The sequence below is a fragment of the Acinonyx jubatus genome, chromosome D2 (genome assembly GCF_027475565.1).
Source record: "Acinonyx jubatus isolate Ajub_Pintada_27869175 chromosome D2, VMU_Ajub_asm_v1.0, whole genome shotgun sequence".
NCBI classification, from domain to species: domain Eukaryota; kingdom Metazoa; phylum Chordata; class Mammalia; order Carnivora; family Felidae; genus Acinonyx; species Acinonyx jubatus.
In genome coordinates, this window is record NC_069393.1 from 34,268,251 (window position 1) to 34,281,238 (window position 12,988).

The following is a 12,988-nucleotide window of genomic DNA, read 5'->3' on the forward strand; positions in this document are numbered from 1 at the left end:
TAAATGGTTAAAAAGAAGAACATCACGTTTAAATTTACCAGTCCATCTTCCAACACAGATGGTCAGCCATATGAAAAATGTCTTGTAATTTTAACACTTTGGCATTGATGAAGGCAATATTTTGTTGCATGATCAGCTATAATCACTTTTAGTTTCATTGTCCAGTAATTTATTTAAATGATCCCACTTAAAAGAGTAACTCTAGTTAGTTTATTGTCACCAAAACATTGAAAGGTAAGGCTTTGGGACTTCCCAAAAACAGATTTATAATGAAGTATGAATTTTTTATGTCAGTAGACCACATTTAGTTTCTTTGGCAAACTATTCACAGAGAGACTCCCTATCCTACCTAACCCACCTCACTTTCTTTTTTCTGGGGGGAGGGGGATAGCAGTCTCTTAAGCTTTATTTTTCGTAGCAGCCACTTGGGCTAAATACTTTTGATGGTTTCTTATTTAAGGGGCTATTGGATACTTCCATTCCTCATTCTGCTCCTTCAGTATGCTTTGTAATTGTTTTCATTTGGCTAGGATAAATGTCAAAAATTCTCCGTCTTTGAGATTTGAAGTCCTTAAATATTATCAAATTTCCAGCCTACTTCTGGCATTCATAGGTAGACATGATGAACAACAACAGGCCATTATCTGAAACATGTAAACATTTAAGCCCTTCCTTTCTTTCCAACACAGTAACACCAGCATTTCATTCAAGAACATTTCTTGTCTATATCAGGCACTGTGCTAGACACTGGGAATAACACAGTGAATCAGGAAGGCAAAGTTCTTAACCTCGTGCTTGGAGTAAGGGGAGTAAAGGAGATGGATATTAAAATGCAGACTTTCACAGTCTTAGGATTGTGATTTCACAATTTTGGGATCACTGGTAGTTCATGGAGGAACAGTGCTCATGGAGGAACTGTAAGAGTGTGTAACAGCCATGTCATCTTATAATTTATTCAGTTATAATACATTGTACCAGATCATTAAATTCAGTTCAATAGACATTTTTATGTATTTACCTTTGTACTCATTTCCTGTCTTGGTAATACTGTCTCTTAGGGTATTAGTTTGTTTGTATATGAATCTTACGCTGAATTTATTATTTTACAAGGCCCTATGATGTGTTTTCAACGACCTGAAAATTCACAATTAAGATTAGTGTCCTGTTCTTGATAGGTTTTCATGTCCACTAGTGAAAGAACCAAAATGTAAGTGAATAAATTCTCTTCTAATACATGTATTTTATTTCCTTCCTTTTCTTTTTCTCTGACAGAAAATAGAGTGTGAAAGTGGGGTGGAAGACTGTGGCCGGTACCCTTCTGTAATAGAATTCGGGAAATATGAAATCCAAACCTGGTACTCCTCGCCTTACCCACAGGAATATGCAAGGTAATGGAATATCCTGGAAGGTCTATAACTTTAATGTCATGTATGTGAGGAATGGAAATACTCAGTTCTAAAGCAAGAATTAGATGATTTTTTTAGGACATAAATTTTGATTGTCGAATCCAAGTGCTTCCAAGTCCAAGACTATTACTTGTGCCAGCATCGTTTTATACTAGTATTCGCTGTTCTATGTAAACTCCTTCCACTCCTTTGTTACACAGGCATTGTAAATTTTTCCTTTTAGCTTTTAAGACCATGCTTTCTCTCTAGTTAATTGGACAACTGTTCTTTGTGTTTGAAACCAAATAAGGAGGAAAAAACCTAGCCATTGTAAAATACTTGGTAGTTTCTTCTCAGTTGCCCTTTTCATTTTCCTAATTAGGCTTGTTAGTTTTCTCTCTGATTTCTGACATTTTGTTTTCAAGTTTTTTACAGAAATGTAGCAGAAGAATGAAAAATCAAAGAAAGTAGGTGGTCGTGGGTAGCCTTAAGAGACCTTTCCCCAGATCTTTTAGAACTATTTGTGACTAACTTGTTAAAAATGAAGAGAAAATAGTGATATTAGAGTTTTCTTTTGTCTTGATCTAAGATTAGCTGTGAAATTGTCTTGAACTAATATATCTAAAAGTGGGTATCTTGTGAACAGATTTCTTCCTTCTGATACATCAGGATACACTTTAATAGTATCAAATGTTTTAGCCTGCAAAGTTTCTGGTAATCTCAAACTTGCTTTTCTTCTAGAATAGATCTTGTCCTTTTCTCTACCTGATGGGTGGCTAACCCGTCATCTACTAGAGAAAATGAGGAGGGTGTTTTAGAAGTTCAGTGGCAGAGTAAGATCCAGGAGTCTTGGTTTCTCTTTCCAGCTTATATCACTTGCCTATGTGTTCTTGAACAATTTTTTTAAAAAATACTTAGGAGCTTTAATTTCTATGGATAATCATAAGTCATGTGTTCTGAGAGCTTTGAGTAAAATTTGTATATAACTCCAAGATTTGAAGTTACTATTATCTGAGTCTGTAGCTAATTTTCGCCCAAATCATTCTATCCTTTCTTATACCCCAAAGACCTGGAAAGTGCTTCTAAACATTTTCTTACCATACTAGCAATGTGTTTAAATGTGATCGGGCACACATTAAAAATGTTACAATTTTAAAGGTGGAGAAAAAGTCATCATGGGTGAGAAATCTGTGTAATGTTATTCAGAGTCAGTGGAATTGGTAGAAACTAAAATCTTTTTGATCTTTCTACATTTATTGTCATATATATTTATGATAATAACTATATCCATAAATGGAAATTTTAACAATTAAATTCCAGGACTTCTCTGCCTTATAAATCATTTTTTAAAATAATGAATTCACTTTCCTCTGGGTAAAAGACTATTACAGTTACACCACTGACCATATATACTGTTGAAACTATGACATGAAATCTGAAATTTGAAAAATGTGCATGGTTACCTGACAAGAGGCCATCTTTATTGTCGATTTTCCGAGTAGTGGTTCCAAGTCTAAAAACCTGTCTGTTTGTATGACATTTCTAAGGAAACAAATTATTTGTTCACAAAATAATGGCAGCAAATATTATTTTACTGAAAAATAATGTAAGGTTTGTACATTCTCTTTACTACTGGCTTTCTTTTTTTTTTCTTCTTTTGAAACGATTTCTTTCAAATACTGTTGTAGAGTCTTATTATGATTTGGAGAAAATTGAACGATGTTTAATATTTTTTTCCCTGAACAGTATAATCAATCTGATAGATTCTTTGATTTTAAAATTTTAACAGATTACCAAAGCTTTACCTGTGTGAATTCTGTCTTAAATATATGAAAAGTAAAAATATTTTGTTAAGACACTCAAAGAAATGTGGATGGTTTCATCCTCCAGCAAATGAAATTTACCGAAGGAAAGACCTTTCAGTATTTGAGGTAAGCATGTGTAAATAAAAAACTCAGCTTGTGAAACCTAATACTTACAGTTGTTGATTATGTACTGATTTGTTTCTAGAAGGTACACAGTATATTCGATTTCAGCATTCAAATTCAGACTGCTCTGTAAAATATCTCCATGTTTTGGAATGTTTAACCATATTGAGCAACCATTTAGATTGATGATGAATTCCTACTTCATCACATTAACTTTTTTGTCTTCTCCCAAATCCCTGTCTGCACCAGATATATTCACCAGTGAATTTATGATCTTCTCAGCTCTTTGTAAATTCTACTTTCTTTGGCAGGAGAAATTAGCTTTGTTCAGCAGCTTCAGCCAATGTCTGGCAGGTGCTCACTCTTCCAGGGAATTGAGCAGCTGTACATATCTCCTCAGTACACAACCACCTGTGTTTCCATCCATTTCTTGGCAGAGTGGATAATCCTTTTGGTGAGACCCCAGCAGATGTTGGGACTGCCCCCCTCATCTGGAGAGATGGCCACCCCTGGAGAAATCTGCTGTTCACAGGAACCCCTTGTGGCCACGTGTCTGTCATTGTGGGTTCTTAAAGACATTTTGTGTTTTCAGAATTGATTTAGTAGCAAAGGTCTTTGCCTGTATACCATTTCATTGTTTAATCATGTTCTGTTGTCAGTTTCAAGGATCCAGTTGAGCTGTGTCACTTGTGCCTTGAGGAGACCATGCCTCTCTTTTGTGTTATTACCTATTCTCGGGGATCCTTAATTCTCTCCTTTATTCTCATTACTCCAGTTGAGCATTCCATTGCCCTGTCTTATTTTTTTCTGTTACCCATCTTGGTGCATTGTTTTCATGCATGGGTGCTCAGAACAAGCCTTCTTTTTCTCTGAAATACACTTTTTCCTTAGGTTTCTCTACTTTTGAGTTGTTCAGACTGAAATTTATTATCCTGCCCCACATTTCACTTTAGTTCTGGTCTGTAATGTCTTGCATATATTTAATATTGGGAAGAGTCATACATAGGTTTCTCTCTCGCAGACAAGACAGGGCCCACTACTTTTTCCAAAGGCTGATCAGAGAACACAGTAACTCCAGCTGCACCTTAGCATTTTTTAAAGACCCTCTTCCTTGTTATATCAGGCTCTTTTGATAAGCCTAAAGGAAGGAAGGGTATTGTTGCTGGGAAGATTTAATAATATAGTAGTTATATAATAAAGTAATATAATATAGTAGTTATATAATAAAGGGTAGGCAGAGGGCTTCTCAGCCTGGGCACAATACACTTTTCAGCCTAAATAATTCTTTGATGTAGGGGCACCCTGTGCATTGTTGGGTGTTTAGTAGCATCCCTGGCCTCTATACTAAATGCCAGTAGCAGCACATTGCTTCCAGTTGTAACAAGCAGAATTTCCTCCAGACATAGTCACTGTCCCTTGGGAGTCAAAATCACTCCCATTGAGGACCCCTGGGCTAGAGGGAGATCTGAATGCAAGTTGCGTAGTCTTGGGATGCTACTTAGTCAGCCCCACCTAATTGAGTCAACAGAGTTATGCTCATGTTAAGTAACTGTTAAGTAAATTAGTATGAATCTGCTTGTGGGGTTGAAGCTCTCATAAATCCTAGGAGTCTTCCAGTCTTGTTAGGCTGTTAAGAATGGTCTGCTATTTCAGGGCAGGTGGTTTTGAACCATAACCAAGATGAGAGGGGAAAAATGAAAAGCCAATTAGTAAAATGTATACATAAAAATATTTGAAGGAATTGGATTATCTGTGCCAAGATCCCTAGTCTAGAATCCGAGTTAATACTTAGAGAACAGCATGTAGGAAACTTTTCTCTTAGCAGTTTCCTAAGTAACTTATAAAATAAATGAAGAGTAATCATAAATTCCTATTTTCTTGTCTTTATCCCTCTTTAAAGCATGGATATTAGACCTTACACAGCTGATAAGAATTTGCTTCAGCATCATCCTCTCTCTGTTTTTCTGCTTCATGGACACATACATCTCTGTCTTTCCTTTTTGTAATGTCCTATCATTTCCAAAAGGACCATACTCTCAAATACATAAAAACTTCCTTTAATTAAAGAGAGAATTGTATCCTCTGTATCTGTTGCCCATATTTGATTATGTTGCTATGTGTGGGACCTAGGTTTCATCCAAGGGAAATAGTTATATGAAGTCTAAAAATAATTTGTGCAATATGAGAACCTGTATGGTCCACAGGAGACTGGAGAATGGTCAAGTTCATTGTTACAGAGCTCTGGTTAGCAAATATCCATTTCCCCTAAGAATAGTGCTAGGGAAATTCTTGAATCTGCTGTGCTTTTGGTTTTCAACATGTAACTACATTTGATCAAAGAAATTGGCATCTGTGCCTAGCCTCCTGTCTATAACTATCAGTATCACAGCTTGATTCTTTTATTTTGAAGACAAGTAGACTGTAATCATGGTACTTATTGTAGGTTGAAATTCATCTCACTTTCTCAGTAAGTATTCCCAACATAGAAATTTGATCTCTTCCAATTATATTTAAAATGATGCTTGGGATAAAACCAAAATGGAATCCTCTTTTGCTAATCTACACTTCTGAGGAATCAGAATAATACTGTTCATTTATTTCATTTTTACATGAAGTCCTTTTGAAAACAATGTAAAGTTTAACTTCCTTGAGTAGTATTTTGATGTGTTGACATTTCTTTAATTCAGATTTACTTCTTTCAAACAGAGAAGACATGCCTGATCATTTTTTACTTGCAATACATTACAATTAAAAATGAGTCTTTCACTGGTGCTTTTGGCTCTCTTCAGGTAGCTTAAAGAGAAATTTAAGCTAACTTAAATTAAATTAAAGCTAACTTAAATTCACCCTAATTTAAGAGAAAAAAATGGAATTTTTATTTGCCAAGTGACAGCTGTTTTCTGGTTGACTTTATATGTGCTTAATGGAGTATTTTAATCTCTCAGTTTGGGATTTGGAAATAAAATTATATACTTTCCCAAATATCATATAAAAATGATTTTATATTGAGCAATATTTTTATGTTAAATAATGTTGTCTGTTTCTCTTTGCTAGGTTGATGGGAATATGAGCAAAATTTATTGCCAAAACCTTTGCTTGTTAGCCAAGCTCTTCCTGGACCACAAAACGTTGTATTATGATGTCGAGCCATTCCTTTTTTATGTCCTTACAAAAAATGATGAAAAGGGCTGTCATCTGGTTGGATACTTCTCTAAGGTAAAACAAGAGCCAGTATGACCTTCATTTTCGTATTCAAAATGTTTTTGGGAGAGCCCAGTTCTTTGAACAGGGCCTTTTTTTATGACTATAATTTGAATAAGTGACACATTCTGCAAAGCTCGGGTTCTTGTTCAGAGCTTATTAAGACAAACAGTAAAGGTTGTGCCTAGAAAGTGTGTAGAGGACCTCAGCACAGTTTGCTGCTGTCCTGACTGTCAGCAACCATGTAATGTTATAATTGCTGCCTTGCAGACCACCTAGCATCTTTGATTTTTTTTTTTTTTTTAATGTTAAGCTTATTTTCCTTTCCCTCCCTAAGTGGTGTCAACCTGAAGGTTTCAGAGTAGTGTAGCATTTAAGAGATGGTTCTCATTTCTCCTCACTGTATTCCCTCTGTGGTCATCAGTATCGCAGTGAGTTGGAACGTTGGCATTTGGACAGTCAAGGTGATATAATGACTGGGTTTACTCATTTGTCTTTTACACTCTATGCTATTGTTTTAAGATCTAAAGCGGCCTCGCCTTTAGAAAGCCTGAGTATCTCCAGCTGTTAATACAGGGAAGCCCTTGACATATTGAGTGGTTACAGTTTGTCTTTTTTACTCACATTCCTCTGTTCAAAGGCTTCTGAAAATAACTCATAGGCAATAAGGAAAAACTGAGTCAGGTAATAAGCTTAACTTTTCTTAGGCACCTACAAGATAGTTTAATGTGCCAGGGTGGTAAATTATAAGATTTCTATGCACACGGTAAATGATCTGAACCCTGTATTTTATTTATTTTATGATACATTTTGGCATGTTGAGTGATAAATGAATTTTAATGAATCTTACATAATGTAAATGGAATGCTTATGGAAGTGTCATTTTCATGGAATATCAAAAGATAGAATATATATGAAGGTCCTTTACAAACTGCAATTCTTCTAAATTTGAGAATCAATCCAGAAGTCGTAAATGAAACTATGAATGAGTGACAGCATTCATGAGAAATAGCCTCAGTATTTTAATCCACACGTTTGGTAAAGCTCCAAAACAACAAAAAAGACAAAGTTAATTTGCACATAACAGATTCAAAAGATGACAGAGCATTAACACAAGATAAAACACTAAATAGGAAATCTGCTTATATAATGTGTAAAATATCTTACCTTTGTATAGGTTTATAAAAATCGTTTTCTCCAATGACTCAAAAAGAATAGTGGTCATGGGGTGCCTGGCTGCCTCAGTCAGTGGAACATGTGACTCTTGGTCTTGGAGTTTACATTCAAGCCCCACATGGGGTGTAGAGATTACTTAAAAATAAAATCTTAAAAAAAAGGAGACAAGAATAGTGGTCATGATTTTCCTTCCTGTTAGAAAATGGCATTTCTTTAAATGTGTCTGTATTTTAATGTAGATGCTTAATGGTGCCTGCTGTTTTTGGTCCTGCCTTGTCTCAAGTTGGCCTCTGGGTCTAGAGTTGATGGTGTCTGTTAAGGTTTTAGTCTCTGCCTCTCTTCTCCCAGGGGACCCACCATCATACTTAGAACAAGCTAAACTTTTCTCATTTTGTCACAGCTTCTTTTACAGCATGGCAGCAACTACTGTTATCTCTTACTGTACATGGAAAACTCATTCTTTGGCAGTGCTGTAAAACAAAAATCTAAAAAATAAGCATTTAAAAAGTCTAGGTGCATGCAAATTAAACCATATTGTAATGTGCCATTTGGAGTGTGAAGGACTTAAACCAAATTCTAGAGGTTATAGCCAGAGGAATGTCCAAGATGTCCTAGAAGAGTTCAGTGTAAATCATTCCATGCTTTTGACTTCCCAAACAGATAGTAGTAGATGATTTTAAACAGGAGAGAAAGAAGAAACAGTTATTTTATCCATAGATTAGAATTTAGCTGTAGTAACACGTGTTAAAGGGTAGGGTGGGGTGGAGGGGAGGGTTGGACTGTATTACAATGTCTAAAGGAAGGAATGGTTTGGGACCAAAAAAAATGACATAAAGGAGGAATCCTTTCAATCCACAATACTTGTCTTTTTAGATAGAGTGACTCATTTGTCTGACTTTGCAAAGAATACTAATTACTTGAACCCTTGACACAATGTGCACATCCAGTGATGGACAGTCCAGTTTCTTAGGGAAACTGACACATGATTTCTTCCTCCTCATTTCTTAGAGACTCCCAAGGACAGCTACAAATGTGCAAGTGTTGGGAGCACATCTTTTTCACAAAGAAGTCTCTAATTCTGCCCTGTAGGGTTTTTTCCACAACAATTTCCTGTGATCTTTCAAATAGGTTCATTAAAGATCTGGGTGTTCTGAAGTTATTCTTTCATGTGGTTAGTACCATTTGTGGTCAGTCTTATTTGTGGTTTATATTTGGCCAGAGCATCCACAACCTCAAAAGCCTTTTCCAGATCTTCTCGGTGCAGGCTCTGGCTGCTTCTGTGTATTCTCAGTTAAATATTGTTGCTCTGATGCCACATCCTATGAAGATTTCTTTCCTTAACTATAAGAACTGCTTCCCTCCATATTCTTCTCATTCTTCCTCCTAGTTTTATACTGTTGGTAACATTTTGGCCTCATTTTTGTGTGGAGGCTTTGGGGTTTCTTGTTGCTCTTGTCTTTTTTGTTTTGATTTGTTTTCTTGGTTTGAAACGCAGATTGATTATTTCTCAAGCTTTTTACTTTGAATGTTTATCCATGAGACAGATGTATTTGTGCCGCTCTACCTGCACATACACTATTTTAGTTTTCACTGGTCAAGGCAGAAGACAGATGTTACAAATTTGTAAGTTATTTAACAAGGTAGCCAGCTAAATCCTACCTTAACCCCCTGGGTGACTCTCTGGATGGTTTTTTGGTGTTGTTGTTGTTGTTGTTGTTGTTGTTGTTGTTGTCATTGTTTCCCCACCTCCCAAGTTGTCTGAGCAAAGAAGTCATTTCTTGCATGTCTGTGTTCGGTTTCATTTGGCTCATATTTACTTGGATTCTTTATTCATATTTTATGGTACCAACTTTCAAGGATAAAAATGCAAATTGAGAGGCATGCCTGGAGTTGATGGTTTGTTGTTAGCTGATAGTTTGATTGATCAACACAGTAGGATTATTCTGCTTGATCCTGACCTAACACATTGGCTCACCTTAGTGGTCTATTGTACAAGGACACTGGCAGGTGCAGGGAATTGCCCACTTCAGCAGAGCTCTGACATACTTGATCTGTTTCTCCTTCCCTCAGGAAAAGCTTTGCCAGCAGAAGTATAATGTCTCCTGCATAATGATCATGCCCCAGCACCAAAGGCAAGGATTTGGACGGTTTCTCATTGATTTCAGTAAGTGAAGTGCTTTACTCACTTTCATGATCCAGGGAACTGATGGCTGTTAAAGGAAAGAGTAACACATAAAACTTTATTTAACATACTTTGTTGTTTTTATCAACAGATAACAGGTTTTCTTTTTATATTTGCATAGGTTAGAAAATCTTCCTCAAGTGAAAAATGTACTGCTGCTCACTTATTGTGCTCTAGGAAATTGAGACTAGATTTCTCAGCAGTGTCACTGGCTCACAAAGCCATTACCCTGAATGAACCGGCAGAATTACATTCCATTCCATGGTGCTCATGCTCATTAGCACCAGAAGAGGCAATTATTTGTGATTAAAGCTAAAGGAAGTATTATTTAAAAGGATTTTCAGCTTTCTAAAATTTTACCTATAATCTTATCAGTACAGAGCAAGAAAGGGATATCTGTATTTAGAAAAACAATTCTTTAGGTGGCTTATCCGATGAGCCTTTGTACTAGAAATAACTATCTTGTTTTGTTAATTTCCCTTTTTTATTATAGGAATTATTACAATGTTTTATCTAGAGGTTGCCCAAGAAATTATTTTTTATACACAATTGTATCTTCAGAGTCTCTTTGATTAAAATTGGAATCCTCTATAAAAATGTGCACAGGATAATGTAAAAAATATTGGTAGTTTTTCCTCCTTGTTTATATTATGTAGGGTATGTAAATGTAGTGCTAAGGCGACGTATGAAGAATTGATTCAAAATATCCAAGTAACACAAAGGCTAGGTATCTCATGATAATAGTAATTTCTGACCATGTAAAAATCTGTCACTAGGAACGGTGCGCTCCTTCATTAGCAGATTGTAGTCTATCTGATTTTAAACGGAAAGAAGGAAAATGTAGGAAATGACTTCATCTTCATAAGGTGCATATCACATGCAAAAACCACAGTGTAAATATGCTCGAGGAAAATCATCAAGAAGTAATGTTGAGTTCAAATCTATATTATAAGATACTGAAATATTAAAGCTGGGGTATGAAATGACCATATAGTAGTTTTGGACTGATTTGCACACTTTATTGGCATTGAAAGATATTGTTCTTTTTTTTTAAGTATTTTTTATTGACTATTTTTATATATTCAGATAACATTTCTAGTTATTAATTAATTATCTTAGTCTTATTTTTTGTTTCCTGATCTAGTTATCCTACGGAGGGCCATCTTACTAGGAGTTTACCATTTTTATCTTACAGAGTTCTAGGTGCAATCACTTCTATGGGCAAGTCCCTTTTTTTGTGTGGCCGCAATTTAGAAGCTGTTCATCAACATTATAGTTTCTAATGTGCATAGCAACCATCTGAGCCTTAACCTTTTGATACTTTGAGTATCTGCATACCCACAGAATAAGGCAAGCTCCTTGGCTCAGTGTTCAAGGTCTCCCAACACCTAGTTCCAGCCAGTTTTTTGAAGTGTTTTCATGGGCTAATCTCTTTTTCTGTAGATTTTCTGAGCATGTTTCCATATTTTCATTCTCTGTGCAATCCCTTCCCTGAAATGACCACTTTTTCCTTCTCCAGCCTCAGTCTGTTCAGAATCCTACCCATTATTAAGAGCCATCTCAAGAGCCTCTTCTTCTTGATCCCACCTCTTGGAGATTCATCTCATTCCCTTCTTGGCTCCATATCTCTCTGGCATAGCACTTAGACTCAATTCCTGCTTTTGTGGTGATAACTGATGTTGAATGTCATATTTCCAACTCACTGTAAACTCCTTGGGTAACTTCTTCTTTGTTTTCAGTAGGACAGTACAGTCAATAATCTGCATTGGATGTATTTTTTTCTTGTTTTGAATTGAATCTCCAACGTGATATATGGTCACTGCCCACAATAACTTTCCACCTAAAATTAAAAAGGGACTAGTACTGACTGGATAACAGTGCAAGTCTCTAAATATGGTAGCATCTTATTTGTACAACACAATCTGGTAATGAGGCGTTTTATTTTACATAAGAGAATAACCCAAGAACAAAGACATTCCCTTCAAGTACTAAATCTTTATGTTAGCCACTTTAGTGAAAACTGTATTTGAATCTGCCCTGTATTTTTAAACAGGAACTATGGAGCCCATTGGAACTTTGCTGGATTGCTCAGGGCCATCATGACAAATGCCATCCATTAGGGTGTGCCCGGGTAGTACAGTGCGGAGGGTATATTTTTAGATTTTCTCTTTCCTGTACCCTTGACATTGCCCCTAACATGAGATTGGGTTAAGGAGTGTGGGTGAATGATTTGAATGAAGTTGGAAAGGAGTTGGTGTTATTCCTTCAGAGGAATGGAAACTAGGGGACGGATTTTATAATACTCAAAAAATGGGAACTGGTGTAAGCCCAATAGAAATTAAATTTAAAGCCAAAAAAATTCCTTGGTCACAAAGGTTTTAAAGAAGATAGAGTAGGCTGCTGAAAAAATTGATAGCATCTCCTTCTTTGGAGTTACTTAAAATAATGGTAGATAAATATCTTCCCAGAATGATTTAGATCCAATCTTACAGAGTGAGGAGATAAACCCCATGACCTCTCATAATCCTTGTCAACCTCATAATTAATTCAGAACTCAGGGCAAAACAAATAACCAAGGTTACTGCTTTTCTAAAATGTGCTATGTTTTTAAGGTCCTTTTAATGGTTAGATTTATTTTATTTCTATTTTGTACGTGAGCCTGAGGGACTTTTGGTCAGGGGATATATTTTCAGTAATTCAAATAAAGTTGTAAGGCAGGAAAATGTTTTGTCTATAGTAACTGCTAGTTTAGGAAGCCAAAACGAGATAGCAGTAGGAAGAAAGCTGTCGCTGCCCACTTACACAAAGGATTAGAGATACAGGTGCAATGCATTGTGTAGTGTGTATGTAAAGAACTGCAAATCCAGAGCTTTGAACACTATTCTCCGGGATAGTCCAAATAGGAGGAATGGTCATGTATGGGATCAGATGCTGCCCTTGGAATAAGTTGTCTTCTCTTCCCGGGACAGCCTGTCTCCAGTTAGAGCATGGCTCCCCAGTACGTCATTTGCAGAACTTGGCCAGAGTGATTTAAGGGTACCAGCTCCCAGCCTGCTTATAAACCACCTCATGGGTTTTGTGACTCTTTGCTCAGAACTTAAGTGGGAAGTGAAAGG

General features: G+C 36.2%; 1 protein-coding gene across 8 annotated transcripts in view; it reads left to right on the forward strand.

Moving 5' to 3' along the window:
• The window catches only part of KAT6B (lysine acetyltransferase 6B), a 205,176-nt gene that overhangs the window by 152,982 nt on the left and 39,206 nt on the right, over nt 1–12,988 (forward strand). For all 8 annotated transcript variants that reach the window (XR_008292406.1, XM_053207886.1, XM_053207885.1 and 5 more), the window contains 4 exons: nt 1,273–1,388; nt 3,175–3,316; nt 6,368–6,529; nt 9,761–9,854. Coding sequence is in view for 7 of the 8 variants with exons in the window: in XM_053207886.1 (XP_053063861.1) it covers nt 1,273–1,388; nt 3,175–3,316; nt 6,368–6,529; nt 9,761–9,854 (514 nt within the window). In the remaining variant the exon portion in view is untranslated. The remainder of the gene's footprint in view (nt 1–1,272; nt 1,389–3,174; nt 3,317–6,367; nt 6,530–9,760; nt 9,855–12,988) is intronic.